Below are 20,324 nucleotides of genomic sequence, written 5' to 3'. Positions count from 1 at the left end.
TTTTTTGCAGGTACTCAAAACGAGCACGAGCAATGATGTACGAAAACAAAAAAACCGAACTGTAGTGTGATGTATACGGTACACGATTGAATTTCATGTCTCGAGCTAAACACAGCTGGCTACTGAACCGTATACGATTAACAGCATACCAGAACATGTGTTGAGAGTTGGATTGAAATGACATCGATTCGAATATTGGCCGCCAATGGTAACTCTGATGGATGGGAATACAAGCGAGGCAGTGCACAGTGGTTCAAAAGCGCAATTTCACGCTCTTAATTAATAACTCATAGGAACGTGGTTTTTTAGGTACAGTATCTTCAGCAAAGTTGTTCAGAATGATAGACGCCATCTTTTGGTAAGTTTTATTTATGTGATTAATCCCCCTAAAAGTGAGATAAAAATATTATTTTAGTTCAGAGAAAACATAGGGGCTAAGTTACTTCGACAAAGTTGTTCAGAAGGTTATTTCAAACAAATTTGCTGAAGGTACTATTCCCGTAACTTGAGTGTAATTCATGATATAATGTATTTTCTGAAAAGGGTGCTCTAAAACCAGTGTTTGTATGAAAACACATATATTATCAATTTATATGAGTTTTTCATGTTCAACAAAGTTTTTCATCATTAAAAACTACATAACTTTCTCAAACATACTATGCTGCTATCATTTCAGTTTAATGAAATAGAGCCATTTTTCATGGTTTTTATTACAAAATTTCAACTTGTCTATCATCAAAAGGCGCAGAAAGGTGCAGATGAGACTACTTACATACTAAACTACTTGACAAGAGCTTTCATACCGTGGTTGAATTACTCGTCTGCGATCGTCTGCAGGCGAGATATGTTCTTTTCAAATATCCTTGTCCTTGACATTTGCAATGATAAGGTGCACTTTATGTCATATCAGACTTCAGTATATATTCATTACTATGGTACTTGCAACAAAATATGATTTTTTTTTGCACATCGAAGTCTATAAATAGAATAGTTTGGTAACTGTTTTGTCACGGTTTAAAAAAAAGCAATCATTAAATCGAATTAAGTTATGTCATTTTCTGGTAGAGAAAAGTATGATCAAAACTCATTTTTAGTTATTTGTATTTATTTTATGATCGCTGACAATGTTCTTAACCAGCTAAAAGACTCTTAGCATCATCTGACAGATTCTTCTTGGACTGTTTTGGCCATTCACGAATATTTGTAACCAATGGATCTGATGAAACTAATAACCAATTCATGGGATCCTGATTCGAAAGTGATCTGTTTTGCTCGCGTGTATAATACTCTCGAAATATGTATGAAAGAAACTTCTTAATCATTGTGAACAGTACAATAAAGCAAGCGTTTATCGATCTCCACTTCAATTGATGAATGGAGGACATTTGTCCGCAGAAATTTTCTATAGAAAAACTTACCAAAAAATGACATAACGTAATTCGAAATGATGATTGCCTTTTTTCAAAGCCGTGGCTTCTTATCTCACTTTCAGAAAACGTCTGGTATGATTACTAAACTTTTCCATTTGTAGACTTCGATGTCCATAAAAATCATTTATTGTAAGTGTTGGGAGGACCACACTAACGGCAACACTGTTCAGCCGGTAGCTCACAGCTTTTGATGACTGTCAAAAGCCCGTTGACGTTACCGTGCAGGAAACACGCACAGCTGTCATCGTTACGACACTTTACTTCCGATCATGGCTCGCAGTAGAAGTCACATTTTAATGTATATAATATTTTAGTTGTTTTAAATAAAATATATTTGTTTGTTGTGAATCCACCTCGTTTTACATCACAACAAAGTGGCGACGAGGTTAGTTGGTGCCAGTACCGCGCAAATTGAATGGTTCGCTACGTTTCGACAAATAAAAGTTTGCGTGGAAATTGAGGTTAAGTGACCATGTCAGATCCTCCGGGTACGGGAGCCGCTCATGCGGCCCAGCAGCAGCAAAACACCGATCAGTTATTGCTCCAGATCCTGAACCAACAACAACAGCTTATGGCAAAACTCACATCGCAGATGTCAGCCACCCAGTTAACCATACAGGGCCTGTCAAGAGATGAAATCACGTTAGATTCTCTTGCCAGCAACATCGTCGAGTTTGTCTACGATCCAGATCAAGGATGCACGTTCGACACTTGGTATTCAAGGTATGCAGATCTGTTTGACAAGGATGCGGGACGCTTGGATAATGCTGCGAAAGTCCGGCTGCTAATGAGGAAATTAAACCCAGCAGCACATGAGCGCTTCACCAGCTTCATTCTCCCGAAGAAATCAAAAGATTTCACCTTCGAACAAATCATCGAGAAGCTTAAAACCATTTTTGGATCGCCAGTGTCTATCTTTCATCGTCGATATCAATGTCTTCAAATTACTAAAGACGACGCAGAAGATTTCGTGTCATATTCTTGCAAGGTAAATCGAGCATGTGTGGATTTCAAGATCAGTGATCTTTCGGAAGAGCAGTTCAAATCACTCATTTTCGTGTGCGGATTAAAATCGTCAAAAGATTCCGATATTCGTATGCGGCTCATTACTAAATTGAACGACACTTCTGAAATTTCGCTGGAGAAGGTAGTTGAAGAGTGCAAGAACCTGGTGAATCTGAAAAAGGATAACAGTCTCGTGGAAAATCCGCGAACGCAAGCGGTCGTACATGCAGTTAAGCAAAGTAGATACAAATCGAAGTCAAACCACAAGCACCTTCGATCGGCCGCAGGTTCCAGTATCGATCGACCAAGAACTCCTTGCTGGTCGTGTGGAGGCATGCATTTCTCAAAGGACTGCCAGTACCGCGAGCATCAGTGCCGTGACTGCAAAAAGAAAGGGCACAAGGAAGGTTATTGTGCCTGTTTTTCGAAAAAGTGTTCTTCAAATAAAAAGATATTTACTGCGAGCAAAGACGTCAAGGGGGTATCAGTCAAGAACGTCAGCCAAAGGAGGAAGTTTGCTGAGATCCAAATCAACAAGGTTCCAGTCCAGTTGCAAATAGATTCAGCGTCAGATATTACAATTATATCTGACCAGCTTTGGAAACACATTGGGCAGCCTCCAGGAGTCAGGCCAACATGCAGTGCTAGAACAGCGTCAGGACAACCACTTGATCTAGCGCTGGAATTCTGGTGCGACGCGCAAATCGGCGGCATTTCTAAAAAAGGTCTGTGTCGTGTTGTATCATCTAATCTTGATTTGAACATTTTAGGCGCAGATTGGATAGAATTGTTCGGACTGTGGGACGTTCCTTTTAGTTCAATTTGTCACAAAGTCACCGGTTCACAAAAGCACAATGTTGAAGTGTTACAGGCACAGTTCCCAACCGTTTTCAGCAGTAAAATGGGACTGTGTACTAAGACGAAAGTTCAGCTCACTTTGAAAGGAGATCCTAAGCCTATATTTCGCCCCAAACGACCCGTGGCGTACAGCATGCAAAGCGCTGTGGAAAATGAAATTCAGCGGCTTCAGGATCTTGGTATTCTTGTTCCAGTTGACCATTCAGACTGGGCAGCACCAATTGTGGTAGTACGGAAGCCAAACGGAGCCGTGCGTATTTGTGCTGATTTCTCTACAGGACTAAACAGTAATTTAGAGTCCAACCAGTACCCGCTACCATTGCCTGAGGACATATTTGCGAAAATGGCGGGATGTAAACTGTTTAGTCACATCGACTTGTCAGATGCTTACCTTCAAGTAGAGATTGATACACGCGACCAGTACCTTCTCACCATCAACACACATAAGGGATTGTTTCGTTACACCCGTCTAACTCCGGGCATCAAGTCAGCTCCGGGAGTGTTTCAGCAGTTGGTGGACACAATGGTCAGCGATCTCAACGGAACATGTGGTTATCTAGACGACATTTTAGTCGGTGGCCGTACACAAGAAGAGCATGACCACAATTTACATCAAACTCTGCGTCGACTCGGAGAGTATGGTTTCACAGTGAGGATTGAAAAATGCAGTTTTCAAATGTCACAAATCAAGTACCTCGGACAGATACTTGATGGCGATGGAATAAAGCCAGATCCAGACAAATCAGCAGCCGTAGCAAGCATGCCACCGCCACATGATGTTCCATCGTTGCGTTCGTATCTGGGTGCTGTCAATTACTATGCAAAGTACATTCCGGAAATGCGCAACCTTCGGTTCCCGATGGATGAACTACTCAGAACGGGTTCAAAGTGGATCTGGTCGGAAGCATGTCAGCGTTCATTTGACAGATTTCGTAAAATTCTGCAGTCGCCGCTCGCGTTGACACACTACAATCCAAAACTCGACATTGTGGTGTCAGCGGATGCATCCCAGCAAGGAATCGGTGCACGCATAGCTCATAAATTTCCGGATGGAACAATTAAAGCAATTTCATATGCTTCACGCAGTCTCACTCCAGCTGAAACCAACTATAGTCAGATAGAAAAGGAGGGACTCGCTCTCATCTTCGCCGTAACGCGTTTTCATCGCATGATATTTGGTCGAAGTTTCATACTCGAAACGGATCACAAACCGTTGTTATCGATTTTCGGAAGCAAAAAAGGTATTCCTGTGTACACTGCAAACAGACTGCAGCGGTGGGCACTGACGTTACTATTATATAACTTCACCATTCAGTACGTCAGAACAGAAAGCTTTGGGTACGCAGACGTTCTTTCGCGGCTGATCAACAATCACATTCGGCCTAATGAAGAGTATGTCATCGCATCGATCGAGTTGGAAGAATCAGTCAAGCACAGTTTTGAACAATCTTTAGAAGTGTTACCAGTCACATTCAAGATGATCCAAGATGAAACGCAAGCAGACTCACTTCTTAAGAGAGTTATTAGTTACGTGCAATCCAGATGGCCTACTAATAGATCCGATCTCAGCGATCCACAGTTGCATCAGTTTCAACAGCGTCGAGATAGTCTTTCAGTATTTTCAAGCTGTTTGATGTACGGAGAACGGATAGTCATCCCAACCAAATTTAGGAATCGAGTACTTCATCAATTGCATAAAGGACATCCAGGTGTGGAACGAATGAGATCGTTAGCGCGTAATTACGTGTACTGGCCTGGTATCGATGAACAGATAGCTCAGGTTGTTCGCTCCTGCAATAAGTGTGCTGAAGCAGCGAAAACTAACAGCAAGACCAAGCTAGAAAGTTGGCCTCTTCCACAGCAACCATGGCAGCGAGTGCATTGCGATTTCGCCGGACCAGTAGATGGAATCTACTACCTGATTGTTGTGGACGCGTACAGCAGATGGCCGGAAGTTATTCCTACTAAACGAATCACCACGGCCGCAACGTTAACCATGTTTAGAGAAATTTTTTCGAGGCATGGCATGCCGGAAACGTTAATTACAGACAATGGCACGCAGTTTACCAGTGAGAACTTCGAAAGCTATTGTACCAACAACGGCATTCTTCATTTGAAAACACCACCGTATCATCCACAATCAAACGGACTGGCTGAACGTTTTGTGGACACATTCAAACGGACACTCAGAAAAATTATGACGGGGGGAGAGAGCCTTCGGGAAGCAATTGATACCTTCCTTCTGTGTTATCGCTCCACACCATGCCGTAGTGCACCGGAAGGTAAGACACCAGCAGAATTGTTGCTGGGCAGACGATTGCGAACATCCTTGGACCTGTTGAAGCCTCCTACAGCGTATTACAAATCAGCAGACTCCAAGCAAGAAGAACAGTTCAACCGGAAGCATGGTACCAAAAGTCGGAAATATTTGATTGGTGAATCGGTTTGGGCCAAAGTTCATCGCAACAATACTTGGACTTGGGAGCCCGGACAGGTGCTAGAACGAGTTGGTCGGGTAATCTACAACGTGTGGTTATCATCAGAGCAGAACCTTATCAGGTCTCACTGCAACCAACTACGAAGGCGCTATGGAGCTGAAACTTCAGTCAAGCAGCAGTCAACCGATATTCCCCTGAATATTCTTTTAGATACCTGGAGACTTCGTCCAGCACCACTTGAGCAGGCGTCTCAAGAGTCTCAAGAGATTATTCTGGAAACTCAAACAACGGAAACAAAGAACTCAATTCCCCAGAATACCGAGTCTAGGGAGATTGTTCAACGTTCTCATACACGCACAACGAGAGCAAACAGTCAACAAGAAGCGGTAATCTCACGCCACTCTTCGCGGACTAGAAGAGTACCCGTGAGGTATGATCCTTATCATCTCTATTAAAAGGGGAGATGTTGGGAGGACCACACTAACGGCAACACTGTTCAGCCGGTAGCTCACAGCTTTTGATGACTGTCAAAAGCCCGTTGACGTTACCGTGCAGGAAACACGCACAGCTGTCATCGTTACGACACTTTACTTCCGATCATGGCTCGCAGTAGAAGTCACATTTTAATGTATATAATATTTTAGTTGTTTTAAATAAAATATATTTGTTTGTTGTGAATCCACCTCGTTTTACATCACAACAGTAAGAGTTACCATGGTAACGAATATATACTGAAGTCTGATCTGATATGCAATGAACCTTATCATTGCAAATGTCAAGGACAAGGATATTGGAAAAGAACATATCTCGCCTGCAGACGATCGCAGACGAGTAATTCAACCACGGTATGAAAGCTCTTGTCAAGTAGTTTAATATGTAAGTAGTCTCATCTGCACCTTTCTGCGCCTTTTGATGATAGACAAGTTGAAATTTTGTAATAAAAACCATGAAAAATGGCTCTATTTCATTAAACTGAAATGATAGCAGCATAGTATGTTTGAGAAAGTTATGTAGTTTTTAATGATGAAAAACTTTGTTGAACATGAAAAACTCATATAAATTGATAATATATGTGTTTTCATACAAAAACTGGTTTTAGGGCACCCTTTTCAGAAAATACATTATATCATGAATTACACTCAAGTTACGGGAATAGTACCTTCAGCAAATTTGTTTGAAATAACCTTCTGAACAACTTTGTCGAAGTAACTTAGCCCCTATGTTTTCTCTGAACTAAAATAATATTTTTATCTCACTTTTAGGGGGATTAATCACATAAATAAAACTTACCAAAAGATGGCGTCTATCATTCTGAACAACTTTGCTGAAGATACTGTACCTAAAAAACCACGTTCCTATGAGTTATTAATTAAGAGCGCGAAATTGCGCTTTTGAACCACTGTGCAGTGTTAGGAGAATCTGATGCAATTTGTTGATGTACAAACACATCGATTCACAGCTCATAAATCATTTCTATGTGGGTTCCAATATTTGACGTGTGCTCAGCGCTCATCTGCTGATTGTTTGACACTACGATGTTGAGGCGATGTTTTCTCTCTCCAGTTACTCAACTCGCTCAGTGATGCTACTGAAATCGGTTAGCAGGTGAGCTGAACTCACTGATGATGAAGTACAAAAATGATGATTGGTTTGACCTTAAGATTCGCCTCTTCGGGCCTGAAAAACTTTCTGATCCTATGGGCGGGGTTGGGAATCGAACACAGGTGGGCTGCGTGAAAGACATCGACTTACTTATCACACTATACCACTATACACTATACTCGTCGCTTGTTTTTCAGTGCCATGTAGTAAACACGCACTGAAAATTTAAATTTTTCCTGTGGAACAGCAAGACCTGTACGAATGTCGAATGGTCGGCAAATGTCTGTGTGTGCACCTATTTAACGGTTTTTGCTCTCTGCACAATTTTCTCGGAGATGGCTGAACCGATTTCAACAAGCTTGGGCTCGTTTTGAAGATATTTTCTTTTTTTTTATTTAAAAGATATTTTTATTTAGGCCTATTTGCGTACAAGCTTTACGTGACCGATTGAGCCGATTTTTTAAATAATTTTTTTTTGAGTTGGAACTCGTTATCACCCTTTTTATAGGGGGAGAGGGGCTTCCATTTCCCTCCTGTGAGGATCGAGGGGCACTTCGTTCGTGGTTCGTCTCGTCATCCATTGCCGCATCGGTGGTATTGTTGTTGATCTCGTTGCTAGTTGCTGGAGATGCGCTTTGTTGTACATTGTTTGCAGTTGCTGGTTGGTTGGGTGGAAAGTTGTTAACTGCAGCTGGTGTACTTTGTTCTATAGGGGATACGTTGGATGGTTTCGTTGAAGGGGATGCTTCACTGTTGTTGGTGACTGTCACAGATGTACTGGGGTTGCTTAGGGTTGGTGTGAAGGAAGCACCGTTGTCCTTTGGTGTGGTTGTCTCCTTGTCCAGTTTGTCACATGACTTACCGTAGTGAACAGCTTTTTGGCAATATTGACATATGGCCATCTGATAGTCATAGGTAACAAGTGATTTGCACGGAATTCTTGTATCTTGACCGAAAATCACATAAGAAGGTATAGGTCTCTTCAAGTGTATGCGTAATAAACGTACGTCATTTAGAATACCGAGGAAAAATTCTTCCACTTTTTTCGATAGAGAGAATCTCTCCGTATTGTGACATAGTTTTGCGAATATAAGAATGGATGACGCTTGAGGGCAGATCATGCTCACGCACTTCTATAGCACTATCTTCCATATATACTGGAATGTTGTACTTAATGTTCTCGTGCCCCACATAGTGCACATTGTTATTGTTTTTTGTGAATTGAATTGCATCCAACTCTTTATAAAGCTGGTTGTAAACAACATTATTCGTCTTATTGCATTGAAGTAAATGAACACGTTTAATGTCAAGATGCATGTGCTCCTTAAGCAAACCTTCAAGTTCTTGTATCGAAGGTCGAATTTTGCACTGTCTGAAGTCAACAACAATTGTATTCTTTCGTGTCGGCGGTAGCTTTTGTTCGTTTTGTTCACTCATTTTGAGATCGTTCTATTGTTCACTACACAATACCTTATGATCAAAAAAGAACCGAAATTTCCATTTTAAAATTTCCGCGCTTGTCCAATCGGTAAACTTTTATTCTCTCAACGTTGGCAACACTTTTATACACATTCTGTCAAATTTTGACGCATTTCGTACGATTAGTTTTTGTTTGGCGTCTATACAAAGAAGTTGAAAAATTTTCGTGTGGCGATTTTTATAATGGATGGTTACGGCTCGCCTTCGAAGCGCCATTCGGTCGATTGTTGTGCGGTTTCGACGTCATATTCATAGATCCACACCTCATCACCAGTTATGATGCATTCGATGAATGTGGGGTCACTATCTGCGATGGAAATCATCTCTTTGGCCACATCAACACGGCGCTGTTTTTGAATGAAATTCAGCTTTTTGGCACCAGCCGAGAAGCGACGCGTTTCAAACCCAAAACATCAGTTAAAATGTGTTCGACTGATCCATAAGAGATGCCCAACAACACAGCAATCTCTCTAATCGGTACAGAACGATTTTGCAACACGATTTGTTTCGCCGATTCAATTTTTTCTTCAGTAACAGATGTTGTTGAGCGGCCAGGGATCTCATCGTGATCCAAGCTCGTACGACCACCTTTGAAGCGTTTATACCACTCCTATGCCTGTGTTTTTCCTAGACACGATTCACCAAAGGCCTTTTCTAACATTTTCAACGTTTCGGAACACTTAAATCCATTTGCAACACAAAATTTGATGCACGCACGTTGTTCTAAATTTTCATCCATTATAAAAATCGTCACCCGAAAATTTTTCGACTTCTTTGTATAGACGCCAAACAAAAACTAATCGTACGATATGCGTCAAAATTTGACCGAATGTGTATAAAAGTGTTGCCAACGTTGAAAGAATAAAAGTTTACCGATTGGACAAGCGCGGGAATTTTAAAATGAAAATTCCGGTTCTTTTTTGATCATAAGGTACTATACTTGATTCCTTTCGTCTCGAACGTAAGCGGATTTGTGTTTAATCGACTGACTTGGATGAGATGTGAAAGCAAACTGATGTTTTCTTTGTCACGTGGCTGTCACTGTACCCGACAAAACGATTTTTTTTTCTTCCCGCTTAATAATAGAAATACAAAAATAGAATATTATAATAGAAAATTGTAGAGTGTACAGTCTATATCCCAAAACATTTTTTTGCTGTCATTTGCGGTGACGGTGATATCACAAAAACCAATAAATCGTTTAATTCAAAAATTTAAGGAGTTGTTTCCATTTCTTATAGCAGGTACGTGAAGGAAGGATTTAACAAATAAAAAAAAATCTGATAAAATCAGAATTCAAATATTATTTTGAAATTAATAAAAAAAATAAAAAAAGTTGTGCAAAATATAGAATCGGGGAACTTTATAAGAATTTTTTTTTGGCTTGTACTGTTGCAAATGTGTCAAAAAAGCATGATCAACTGTAGTACTGCAATGAATGATGATAAATAAACGATAAACACCAATCAGATTACTTCTGCGCTCCAAGTGTTTAACGGTTGTCGGTTCTTTCACTGATTTTTGAACAGCTGTGAACGTAGTAAACAGATTAGTAATTGTTTGGATTTGTAAATAGAAAAGCATCGGTAGTTGTATGATATTATAACTGTATGACAACTTTCCGAGATAACAGCGAAAAAAATATTTGCTCGGTGACATTTTGGCAGTGCTTTCTTGATTAACTAAATAATGATCTTTTGCTCTTGGTTATTCTAAGTACAATGATAATAAATTGGTTTGACGTGAATTCGAACAAACTTGTTTGAATCTACCTAGTGGTGTAATAACGCCTTCGATGTAATTTTCATTTTAATTTTTTTAATTTTGTTAACCCTGACGTTAACCTGTGTTGATTGTAAAAATGTAATTTACATCATATATTTAAAATTATTTCAATAAATGTGCTTTTAGTACAACTGTTGTTTCTGTCATTCGTTCGAAATTTCAGGTTCCAGGTGTTTGGTTTAGATTCCTGGCCTAGCCGCGGGACTCATTCGGAGGTAACCAACCCCAGTGGATGCTCTGCGTTTTGGTAGTAATCACCTAATAAATAATCACCTTAGTTATGGTTGCTTAGTATTGTCTGCACAACACACAACTGGAGAAAAAATTCTGGCGGATGTCTCGCATTCTGACAGTTGATGGAAGAATGCTTTCCCTGGGCAGCGGCGGTGAGTTTTTCGGAGGAAAGAAAGAAAGAGAAAAGTGAAAGGAAGGATTGATATCGGAGTCTACGTCTAATTAGGAGCCCTTACACGAGATCTAGTTACGTTTTAATTGATTATTAGGTGACAGTTCACATTTGTATGAAGATGTCATTATTACTGCTCTTAAACGTTCATAAAAAATGACATAAGTTGGTAATAATGACATTACTGATCTTTGTGTAAGACTGGCTGCTCGACCACCAATCCTTTTCTGAGCAGCCTTGATAGCCGTGTAGTGTCGGTAGCGATTTCCCAACTGGCTAAGAATAACGCTACGGTCAACTTGTCCCGTTGGTATAAGTCCACCAAACAGGTAAGCAGTGTGGCATCCGGCGGTATTATTTAAACCAAAAATTGATCCACTCGTTTCCTTTTCCTTGTTGTAAAAGTCCACTAAAAACGAAGCTCGTTGGTCAAGGTGTATTTCCGTGCCGATGACTTAATGACTGCAGGAGCCTAGAAAAGGTAGTCATAAACAGAACATTTGTGGGACTTGCCCTTGCGGAGCTCAAAACTGCGTGTCATAGTTAGACTGGATAATTGAAGGTATATACAGGAATATGTCGTGGTCGTGCGTAGAGTATCGTGACGCCAGGTCGAAGGTACTGGAATCCCTTAGGGCCCGAGGTAGAGCACCTGAGGTTCCGGTTCGGAATGTGTTGGCGAGTCGGGATAGTGTATATATGCTTCTCTTATACCAGTACCTTAAACACATTGATATACAAGTGTAAAGTGTTATTCCTCGCTCAGAAAGTATAATCTCCAACGACAGGTTCGACACTAACATCCGCTCGATTCTCTCGATCCTCGTCCCTGTCCACCATCTTCATTGGAACTAACAAGATCTTTTTTTGTCACTAACTTTTCCATTCCTCCTCCCCTGTCTCTTCACCATCTCGATTGCAACTAATTAGATCTCTGTCGTTTTCAGACATTTTGTTCCCACATCCCCTTTTTACCCCGTTTCCACAATATTTACTTTTATTTTCATTCTCTTCCGTAACATCACCATCACCGCCCACGGAAAACCGCTCCAGTCGAAAACCCAGCATGCGGGCCACCCGCCGGGCTTTCGTTGCCTGGGGGTGTTTCCGCGGACCCACACGGACCGAAGGATGCGGCCAGCGCTTAATATTTACCAACGCCATCTGGAAGACTCGTGCAATATTGAATACATCGACCACTGCCGATCGCCAGCTGAACGCTGGATCTTCGAGAAGCTAAGATCACATATTGTAATGATACTATCCTAGTTTTAAGTTAGTCGTAAATTAAGATTAGAAAATAACCTTGGCATCTTAGAGCTTAAGCAGTGTGCCTAAAAATATATTGTAATATTGAATAAAAATTGCATAGCCTTTCTATATGAGAAAGGCAAAAAAAGAAATATGTCCACTTTTCGGCATATTTACCGTATACTGGTCTTACCGTATAACATATTCTTCATATTATATGAAATCCCGTGGAGCTAAAGCCATCAATAGTAAATACATTACTGTTTATTTTCTTTCATATAATACTTAGTTGTTTATAGTGTTAGTTCATCACGCTGCCAAGCGAAGTGTGATATCCTCATAATCTTTCTTATCTCTCTTTAACACTGACGATTTTGAGTCAAATGTGGGATGATGTAACTATTGTATCTTCATCCTATGAGACAGGACCTCATAAGATGGATGATGCAGTTGGGATTTCACCCACCGTTGAAAATTCGGATGCTGGAAATTGTTAGTCATCAACTATCATGGATGAGTTGGCTAGAACTGGTACTACGAAAGAAAGATGTAGCTTAATCACTGTCAACTAGTTGGCTAAAGCACAGGAGAAATTTTTGCCAGATTTAAATCATTGCATTCCAGAACGAGTATATTTGCAGTATTCTGGTCAGAGCTCTGACTAGACATTGCAAACTCAACTATCACATGGCTACCATTTAGGGTGCTCCGTTTGATTTGTGTGAATTCAATTACGGTATTTCATATCATCCGATATGTAACTATCCTGCATTGACGTAACTACGTATCCAAATTTTTGGTGCTCCATACATGGGTGAATCTGTGTATGGTGAACCAAAATTGACGGATATTCTATCTTTTCTCACTCAATATGGTAAGGAACAATAGTCAGAGGAGTTCGTCGTCTCTACCCTAAAAAGTTTTAGCAGATAAATTAATGTGCATTTTGGCACCTTTCTTGGATGCTTGGATTCTGATTTCTAAAGGTATCTTTTTAGTTTGCTGCGAAGGTGGCAAACAGTATTTTAGATCGTTTGGGACCACGGGATACCCATTCGTGCTGCTGAATTTTCCACACTTATGGCCCTATAATTGCGTAATCAAAAGAGGAATGTGGAGAATATTAAACTTTTGGAATTAGAAATCGGAGATCGGTATAGTCGTAGAGAGTTTAGCCATCAACTAAGAGGTTCTGTAAATTCGAAAAGTTGTTTTGCCAGTTTAGGAAATTTCTTTCTAAAAAGGATTGGTTAAGATCGCCGTTGCGCCAGTGAACCGGAAGCCAGCTGTGGGTTTTACCCGAATCCAAATTGCGATTACGGAATTAAAGGATGTTGAGTGTTATAAATTTCAAATTATCATTCAAACAGTTCCAATTTGTAGGTCTTATAAGTTGATACCCAAGCAAACTTTCTTGTATTAACTTAAGTGTCAAAAAAGTATTTAAAAATGTATATGATAATAGTGATCATAATTTTTTTAATTATTCTTCAAATATACTTTAGTCGTCGAAGTATTTGTACAAGGTTTTATAAGTTTAACTGTACAGAACACAGATGTGTATGTATGTGATTTTTTTTTAAAACTTAGTGTCTATTCTAATCTCAATATTGCAGTAATTTGTACATTTATAGATAAGATTTTTATAACGTTTTATAATAATTTATAATGCGATGAGATTTCAAAAAAAGCCATACCATTGATTTGTTCGATACTAGTCATCAAAACTTATTTGTCATTTCTTTTTTGGATATGGGTATCGATAATCAATACTTGCAACAATTACGGTAAGTTGTTCATTAGCATTGAAAAGATTTGATAAAAACCAATTACAATAATTATTGGCAACAACTCAAACACAATAAACACAAGCGAATCATAAATGAACATAATTTCAACAAAGTGTGTTCAAACTACATAACACTGGAACATACACACTTCGAAAAAATCTTGTGATTTTAAAACTTATAAGATGCACATGAGTGAAGCGTCACGGTTGTCCTAAATAATGTACGTTCAAGTACATGTACATGTACATGAAATAACATTAGGTCATTAAAAATTGAATTTCCCGTTATTTGACAAATTAAATCTTAATGAATTGCATCATATGTGGGATTGGGTCACCTGTATATTTTAAATGTTTATGGTGTGTACTTTTTCCATCCGTTATATTGATTATAATCTAAATTCATATAAGTGAACAAAAATACTTTATTTTAAATGGAAAGAAAAAAACTTGTTTGAATTTAAATTTCCTATCACTCGAAGCAAGACATAACCGGAGAGAGTTTGATTGCCTTCAACAAGAAAGGTTTTCCAATTCGAATAGTTTTGATAAAATTTTAAAATCTGCTCTAATTTACCTAGTGCGTCTTTCATATATCACACGTACTCTCCTAAATACAGCTGTTGTGTTTTTCAAAAAACTTTCCATCGAATCTTGAATAAACAAAACTGTTACAAATTGAAACAATGTTGGGTCAAATTTAGAAAAAAGATCCGTTCTTTGTATCGTCGCTTTAAAAGAGGAGGGGAATTTTAAACACACTTCGCCCTGTACTTCTGGAACTGGAAGTCGAATCCGGATTAAATTCATTTGCAGCTTATGAGACATCGACATTCAGCCATCGCTGAGAAAATGATTGGAGTTTTCGACTACTATTTAACAAGGACAAACTTAGAAGAAATGTTCTCTTTTTTGTTTCGTCGCTCTAAATGATAGAGGTTTTTAATCACCATTTTTGATACTTTCGAAAGCGGGAACTGAGAACTGATGTATCCGGAATAAAATAAATATATAGGAATTATTCTAGTTCAATGAAGTTTGTTCTTATTTACATCGTCATGTACGGAAACACTTTCTTAAATTTAATAGCGTTGGAAAGTAGATTTTTTCATGTGATTTGGTGGTGGTGAAATCATGTGTGTGTGTGAAAATCGGATTAACCATCTCCGCGAATTTTTGTCATATCAACCATGCATAGACTATTTTTATTAACCACAATAAATAATAACATAGTCTATCTTCCTTAATTTTTCCCACATAAACATAACGACAGTGTTTTAGTTTGTATCATTATCCTATACAAGTATTGCAAGTGATATTGAACTTTCAGTTGGTATAAATACGATTGGAACCAACGTGCGCATTCATATAACACGTTATCACACATAAGCTTACCGACAGTTCGACAGTCTCCCCACGTACGCAGATATGCATCTCAATATTCTGATCTGAATCTCAAAGTGGAGATATAAAACAGAGTGTAAGAAAAAAAAAAAGATCTATTAACTTCGAAGACAGTGGATAAGTGGCACTCTTTTATTTTGTTGCTCCTCGCGTACAGATGGTTTTGGCGGACACTGAATGTAATTTGTCTTGAAGTACTCTACTCACACTACCATCAAGAGAATCTTGATAGGTCTGCTTTTAGTAGGCAACTAATACAACTGTGAGGATCCCATCTAGCCGGCAATATATCAACTATACAAACCTACCTGCTGTCTTGGGCAGCACCTTTGGAGAAACCAGAGAGCGTTTTTTTGCGGATATAAATTACTCTCTGTAATCTTATACCTGATTATAAGACGGTTGGGTTTATACCTGCTACAGTTAGTCCGTATTTGCACTTGATGGAATAGAGAACTGCAATCGGGAAGACACGAGCTAATTTGTTGTATCGTCGGTTGGAAGGGATTGCACTCGGTAATTAGGACTTAGGGATTGTGAATTGCAACGCGGTGCTAGTTTGATGCTGTTGGAGTATTGGTGTATGCAGGCTTTTCTAATAAAGAAAAATAGTTCCTGAAACTTCACGTTCAACGCCCCTAACGCGAGATTAGTGAATCGTTTGGAGTTAGTTACATTATGATGGAACTGAACGGTACAGTAGAAAATATTCTCGGTATTAGAGCCACAGATCATGATCATGATCATGAAGATGATGATACGGAATCGATTGTGTTTGCCAAATCGACGGCTATGGTCGTTTTGTTTGCGGTTAGTATGGTATGCGGAGTAGCGCCATTCAAATTAGCCCAATGGTTTAAGTGGACTGATAGCGCATCGGATACCAAAGCAAGTCTCGTGGTGTCCGTACTTCTTTCGTTTGGTGGAGGTGCGCTTCTTTGTACAACGTTCCAGCATCTACTACCAGAAATTAACGAGATCATCGAAGAACTTACGGAAGAAGGCCACATTCCTGAGCTAAGATTCAGTTTAGGAGAATTTCTAATGTGCTCAGGATTTTTTATTATATATCTCGTGGAAGAGTTGGTCCACGTCTATCTGCACAGACACGAAAGAAAGGTGAACGAAGCCAAAATAAATGAATTGGATGCTGCCAGTGGAGCTATTATGAGAGGAACACATGCCAGGGAAAGCATTATAACGCGAAAGAAAAATAGTGATGTCCGCAGCGGAAGCATTTCCACCGCAGATCTTATCTCGAATGATTTAGAAAATCAAAAACGTGGAATTAAATCAGAAATAAATGGTTCCATGATGATTGATAATACTCACCACCCCCATGATCATCATGTTCATCATCATGTACCTACTTCAAATGTCGATGGGAAACTAGTTTCTTCGATACGTGGTTTGCTGATTGTCCTCGCTCTATCGGTGCACGAGTTATTCGAAGGGCTTGCGGTTGGCTTGGAAGGATCCACTTCCACTGTCTGGTACATGTTTGGAGCAGTGGCAGCACATAAGTTTGTCATTGCCTTTTGTGTTGGAGTGGAATTGATTGTAGCACAAACCTCGTTCTGGCTAGCCATCGGTTACATTTTCATATACTCTGTCGTTAGTCCACTGGGAATCGGAATCGGAATTCTTTTGAGCAACGGAAGCAGTGGTGACGATATGCAGGTGATATCCGTTATTCTACAAGGGCTTGCCTCTGGAACACTGTTGTACGTCATTTTCTTTGAAGTTCTTTCAAAAGATCGGTCCGGTCTATGGCAGTACCTGGCGGTGCTCATCGGTTTCTTCTTTATGTTTGGAATTATGTTTTTAAGTAAGTAGAAAACGAATGCATAATATAAAACAAGCTTCAGTGTATATAAATTTGATACCGTGTGATGAATATTGATCAGTATTCTTCTGTGATTTTCGCGTTACTGATAACTTATTCAATGCAAGTTTATTCAAACAGTCAATTGAAAACATTTAGTTAAGGAATTCGTGAAATACTAGACCAAAGAAATTTTATTTTATTAAAAATAAATGAACTCGATTTTTTCACTTTGTTCACTACAACATATCATTATAAGTTGAGTGAAATATTTGCAATGACTGTGTATGTATATATATAAATGCAAATCTTGGAACTGATGGGAGCGTTAATCATACTAGTCGTAATTTTTTTTGCAAAGATCCATACCGAAATCGTGATTTAGTAAAAACAAACCATTCAAACAGGTTTCTGATGATAGGCATCTTTCAATCTTGTTCTGGTGAGTAACTGCACGCATGGTATATGAGCGGAAGGTAACTGGAGCAAGCTGGAAACAGTGGTCTCCAAGTCATTCAAGGTAATGTTTTTGTTCCTCCGAAGCAAGGTTGCTCTCAAACGCCGAGAGAGTCACGCAGTCGATAAAATGTATGTGTCTCAATTAATGTTTATCTCATCAAAAGTACTTGGCAATGTGTTGGAAAACAGAGCAGATACAGTTAAACATGTTTTGTGGCTTGGTTGCTACACTACTGGATTGTGTTTGGTGTTTGCTTTGAATAACCTTGATTGACAATGTCCATTGAAAATGTTCCGCTGGATGTTCACAAAACTGTTGAAAACTGACGAGAGTGGTCGGTTTAGATTGCACAAAGAAGTGCATTCAGCAGTTTTCTCTCCGACGTATAGCTTAATCGTATTTCGCGCCTTTTTATTGAAATTGTTGCAATAGCAGATCTATTGGAGCTCTGGACATGGTGTCGGTTTCATTAATTTTTTCGCGAACTTCGGTGTGAAATATTTTGATTTTTAATTTTAATACTGTATATATTCAGAGTAAACATACCGTTCAATTCTAAATAAACATGATTGATTCACAAGAATAAACTATGGTTAGATTAAATGTAAGCAGTTGTAGTATATATTTGATAATATGATTGTATGAAAACGAGATAGTCGTACTGTTCAGCGCGAGAATTAATTACCTGGTTTGAGCTGTGATGCAACCAACTTCAAACTAGTACAAACTTTTTCGAAAAAGTTGTGTACAACATCCAAGCAAAAATTCGGAAAAAATATTTGTTGCGCAAGATTTTTTTACGCAAGATTTGCCATCGTGTGTAAGCCCGAGCGCCCGCCAAACAACCGTTGAATTTCTTACTCACATTGAGATCTCTATTTGGATGTATGTTTCCTGTGCTAATAGTACGTCCCCACAAAGACGGTATTTTGCTACTTTTTGTTTGTTTTCCCACCATATGGAAGGAATATGCAATCACAGTGAAGGGTCAAGTGTCACACAACTTTCAAATTAGTTCGTCGAGATTGTATGTGCGTTTAACTAAAATACGCTCTCAGTTTTCTCGGAGATGGTTGCACAGATTTTCTCAAACTTAGATTCAAACAAAAGGTCTCATTTTCTTATAGACAATTCAGGATTTTCATCCAGATCCTACTTTTGACTCTAACTTTCGGTTTCAATTTCAAGAGTGCTTTGTAACAAGGGACCATGTAAAAAGAAACGAATTCCTTAAGTTGGTAGTGGTGATGATGATTATGGTCCTGCCTTGTACCCCTACAAAGATGTGAGCTGGACAGTTTATCTAAATGCTAATAAATACACTGAGGTCTTTATTTTTATGCGGGTTTTTTATGCGACTTTTTTATGCGAATTTTCAGAGTTATGCGGTTCTTTTTATGCAAAGTTTCAGAGTTATGCGGTTTCCTATCTGCGGTTGTTTTATGCGAAATTTCAGAGTTATGCGGTTTTTTTATGCGAAGTTTCAGAGTTATGCGGTTTTTTCTTATGCGAATTTTCAGAGTTATGCAATTTTTTTGATGCGTTTTTTTATGCGGTACGTAAACTAGCATAAAAAAGACTTTAGTGTATTGCATCATATATTTAAACCAGTGAACTAAATCAGAAACGATCTGGTTAATTAAGCAGGTGTAGATTTTCCTTTTAAAGAACGACTGAGAACAAGAAAACATTCAAATATTACCAGTTTACTATCCAGGATTATTCAAGAAAAGTTCCTACCCGAGCAGATTCTTAAACAAATCAGGAATCGAACCCGATTGTCAATATCAGACGGTAATTCACCACACCCTTCCCGCCGGATCAGTTCATCGCTACAATCATAAGCTACGAAGGAGTAACAAGACTGCGGATGAGCCAAGTCTAACTCAATTCCATCAACATCCTCCGATCTCGATTAGATTCCGAAATATAAGCAATAATTTGATAATCAAATCTTACGATGTCAAGAGTCGAACTTGACACACAGAATGCTAAAGCTCTCAAATAACAAGAGAACATATCCAGTCCAGTTCAATTTCCAGATCACCTCTATCAACACATTTTTAAACTCTGAAATGAACGAATAAAAATGTTTTCTTCAGTAACAGATGTTGTTGGGCGGCCAGGGATCTCATCATGATCCAAGCTTGTACGACCACCTTTGAAGTGTTTATACAACTCGTATGCCTGTGTTTTTCCTAGACACGATTCACCAAAGGCCTTTTCTAACATTTTCAACGTTTCGGAACACTTAAATCCATTTGCAACACAAAATTTGATGCACGCACGTTGTTCTAAATTTTCATCCATTATAAAAATCGCCACACGAAAATTTTTCAACTTCTTTGTATAGACGCCAAACAAAAACTAATCGTAGGATATGCGTCAAAATTTGACAGAATGTGTATAAAAGTGTTGCCAACGTTGAAAGAATAAAAGTTTACCGATTGGACAAGCGCGGGAATTTTAAAATGAAAATTCCGGTTCTTTTTTGATCATAAGGTATGCAAGTCACTTACTCTTTCAACCCAATCACACAAATATCGAGGCAGTACGCCATTTGAGATTTAAAAAATGAGCTCCATTCTTAAA

The 20,324-nt window shown here is 38.9% G+C and overlaps 2 protein-coding genes across 2 annotated transcripts in view; both read left to right on the top strand.

Moving 5' to 3' along the window:
• The first annotated feature begins 1,902 nt into the window (after positions 1-1,902).
• LOC131426937 (uncharacterized protein K02A2.6-like) lies at positions 1,903-6,186 on the top strand. The gene has a single exon (XM_058589727.1). It carries the CDS (start codon positions 1,903-1,905, stop codon positions 6,184-6,186), a length of 4,284 nt encoding a protein of 1,427 aa, XP_058445710.1.
• A 9,314-nt stretch (positions 6,187-15,500) lies between these two features.
• Positions 15,501-20,324, top strand: part of LOC131425108 (zinc transporter ZIP1) — a 50,052-nt gene continuing 45,228 nt past the window's right edge. Inside the window, exon 1 of the mRNA XM_058586703.1 lies at positions 15,501-17,275. Within this exon, the coding sequence (XP_058442686.1) occupies positions 16,126-17,275 (1,150 nt within the window). The 5' untranslated portion in view covers positions 15,501-16,125. The remainder of the gene's footprint in view (positions 17,276-20,324) is intronic.

Source organism: Malaya genurostris, chromosome 1 (genome assembly GCF_030247185.1).
Source record: "Malaya genurostris strain Urasoe2022 chromosome 1, Malgen_1.1, whole genome shotgun sequence".
NCBI lineage: Eukaryota > Metazoa > Arthropoda > Insecta > Diptera > Culicidae > Malaya > Malaya genurostris.
The sequence above is the reverse complement of the archived record's forward strand: the minus strand, read 5'-3'. Positions and strand labels throughout refer to the sequence as shown.

Bases quoted from the DNA above. Each gene is read 5' to 3' on its own strand.
- LOC131426937 (XM_058589727.1), top strand. From the start codon at position 1,903: ATGTCAGATCCTCCGGGTACGGGAGCCGCTCATGCGGCCCAGCAGCAG.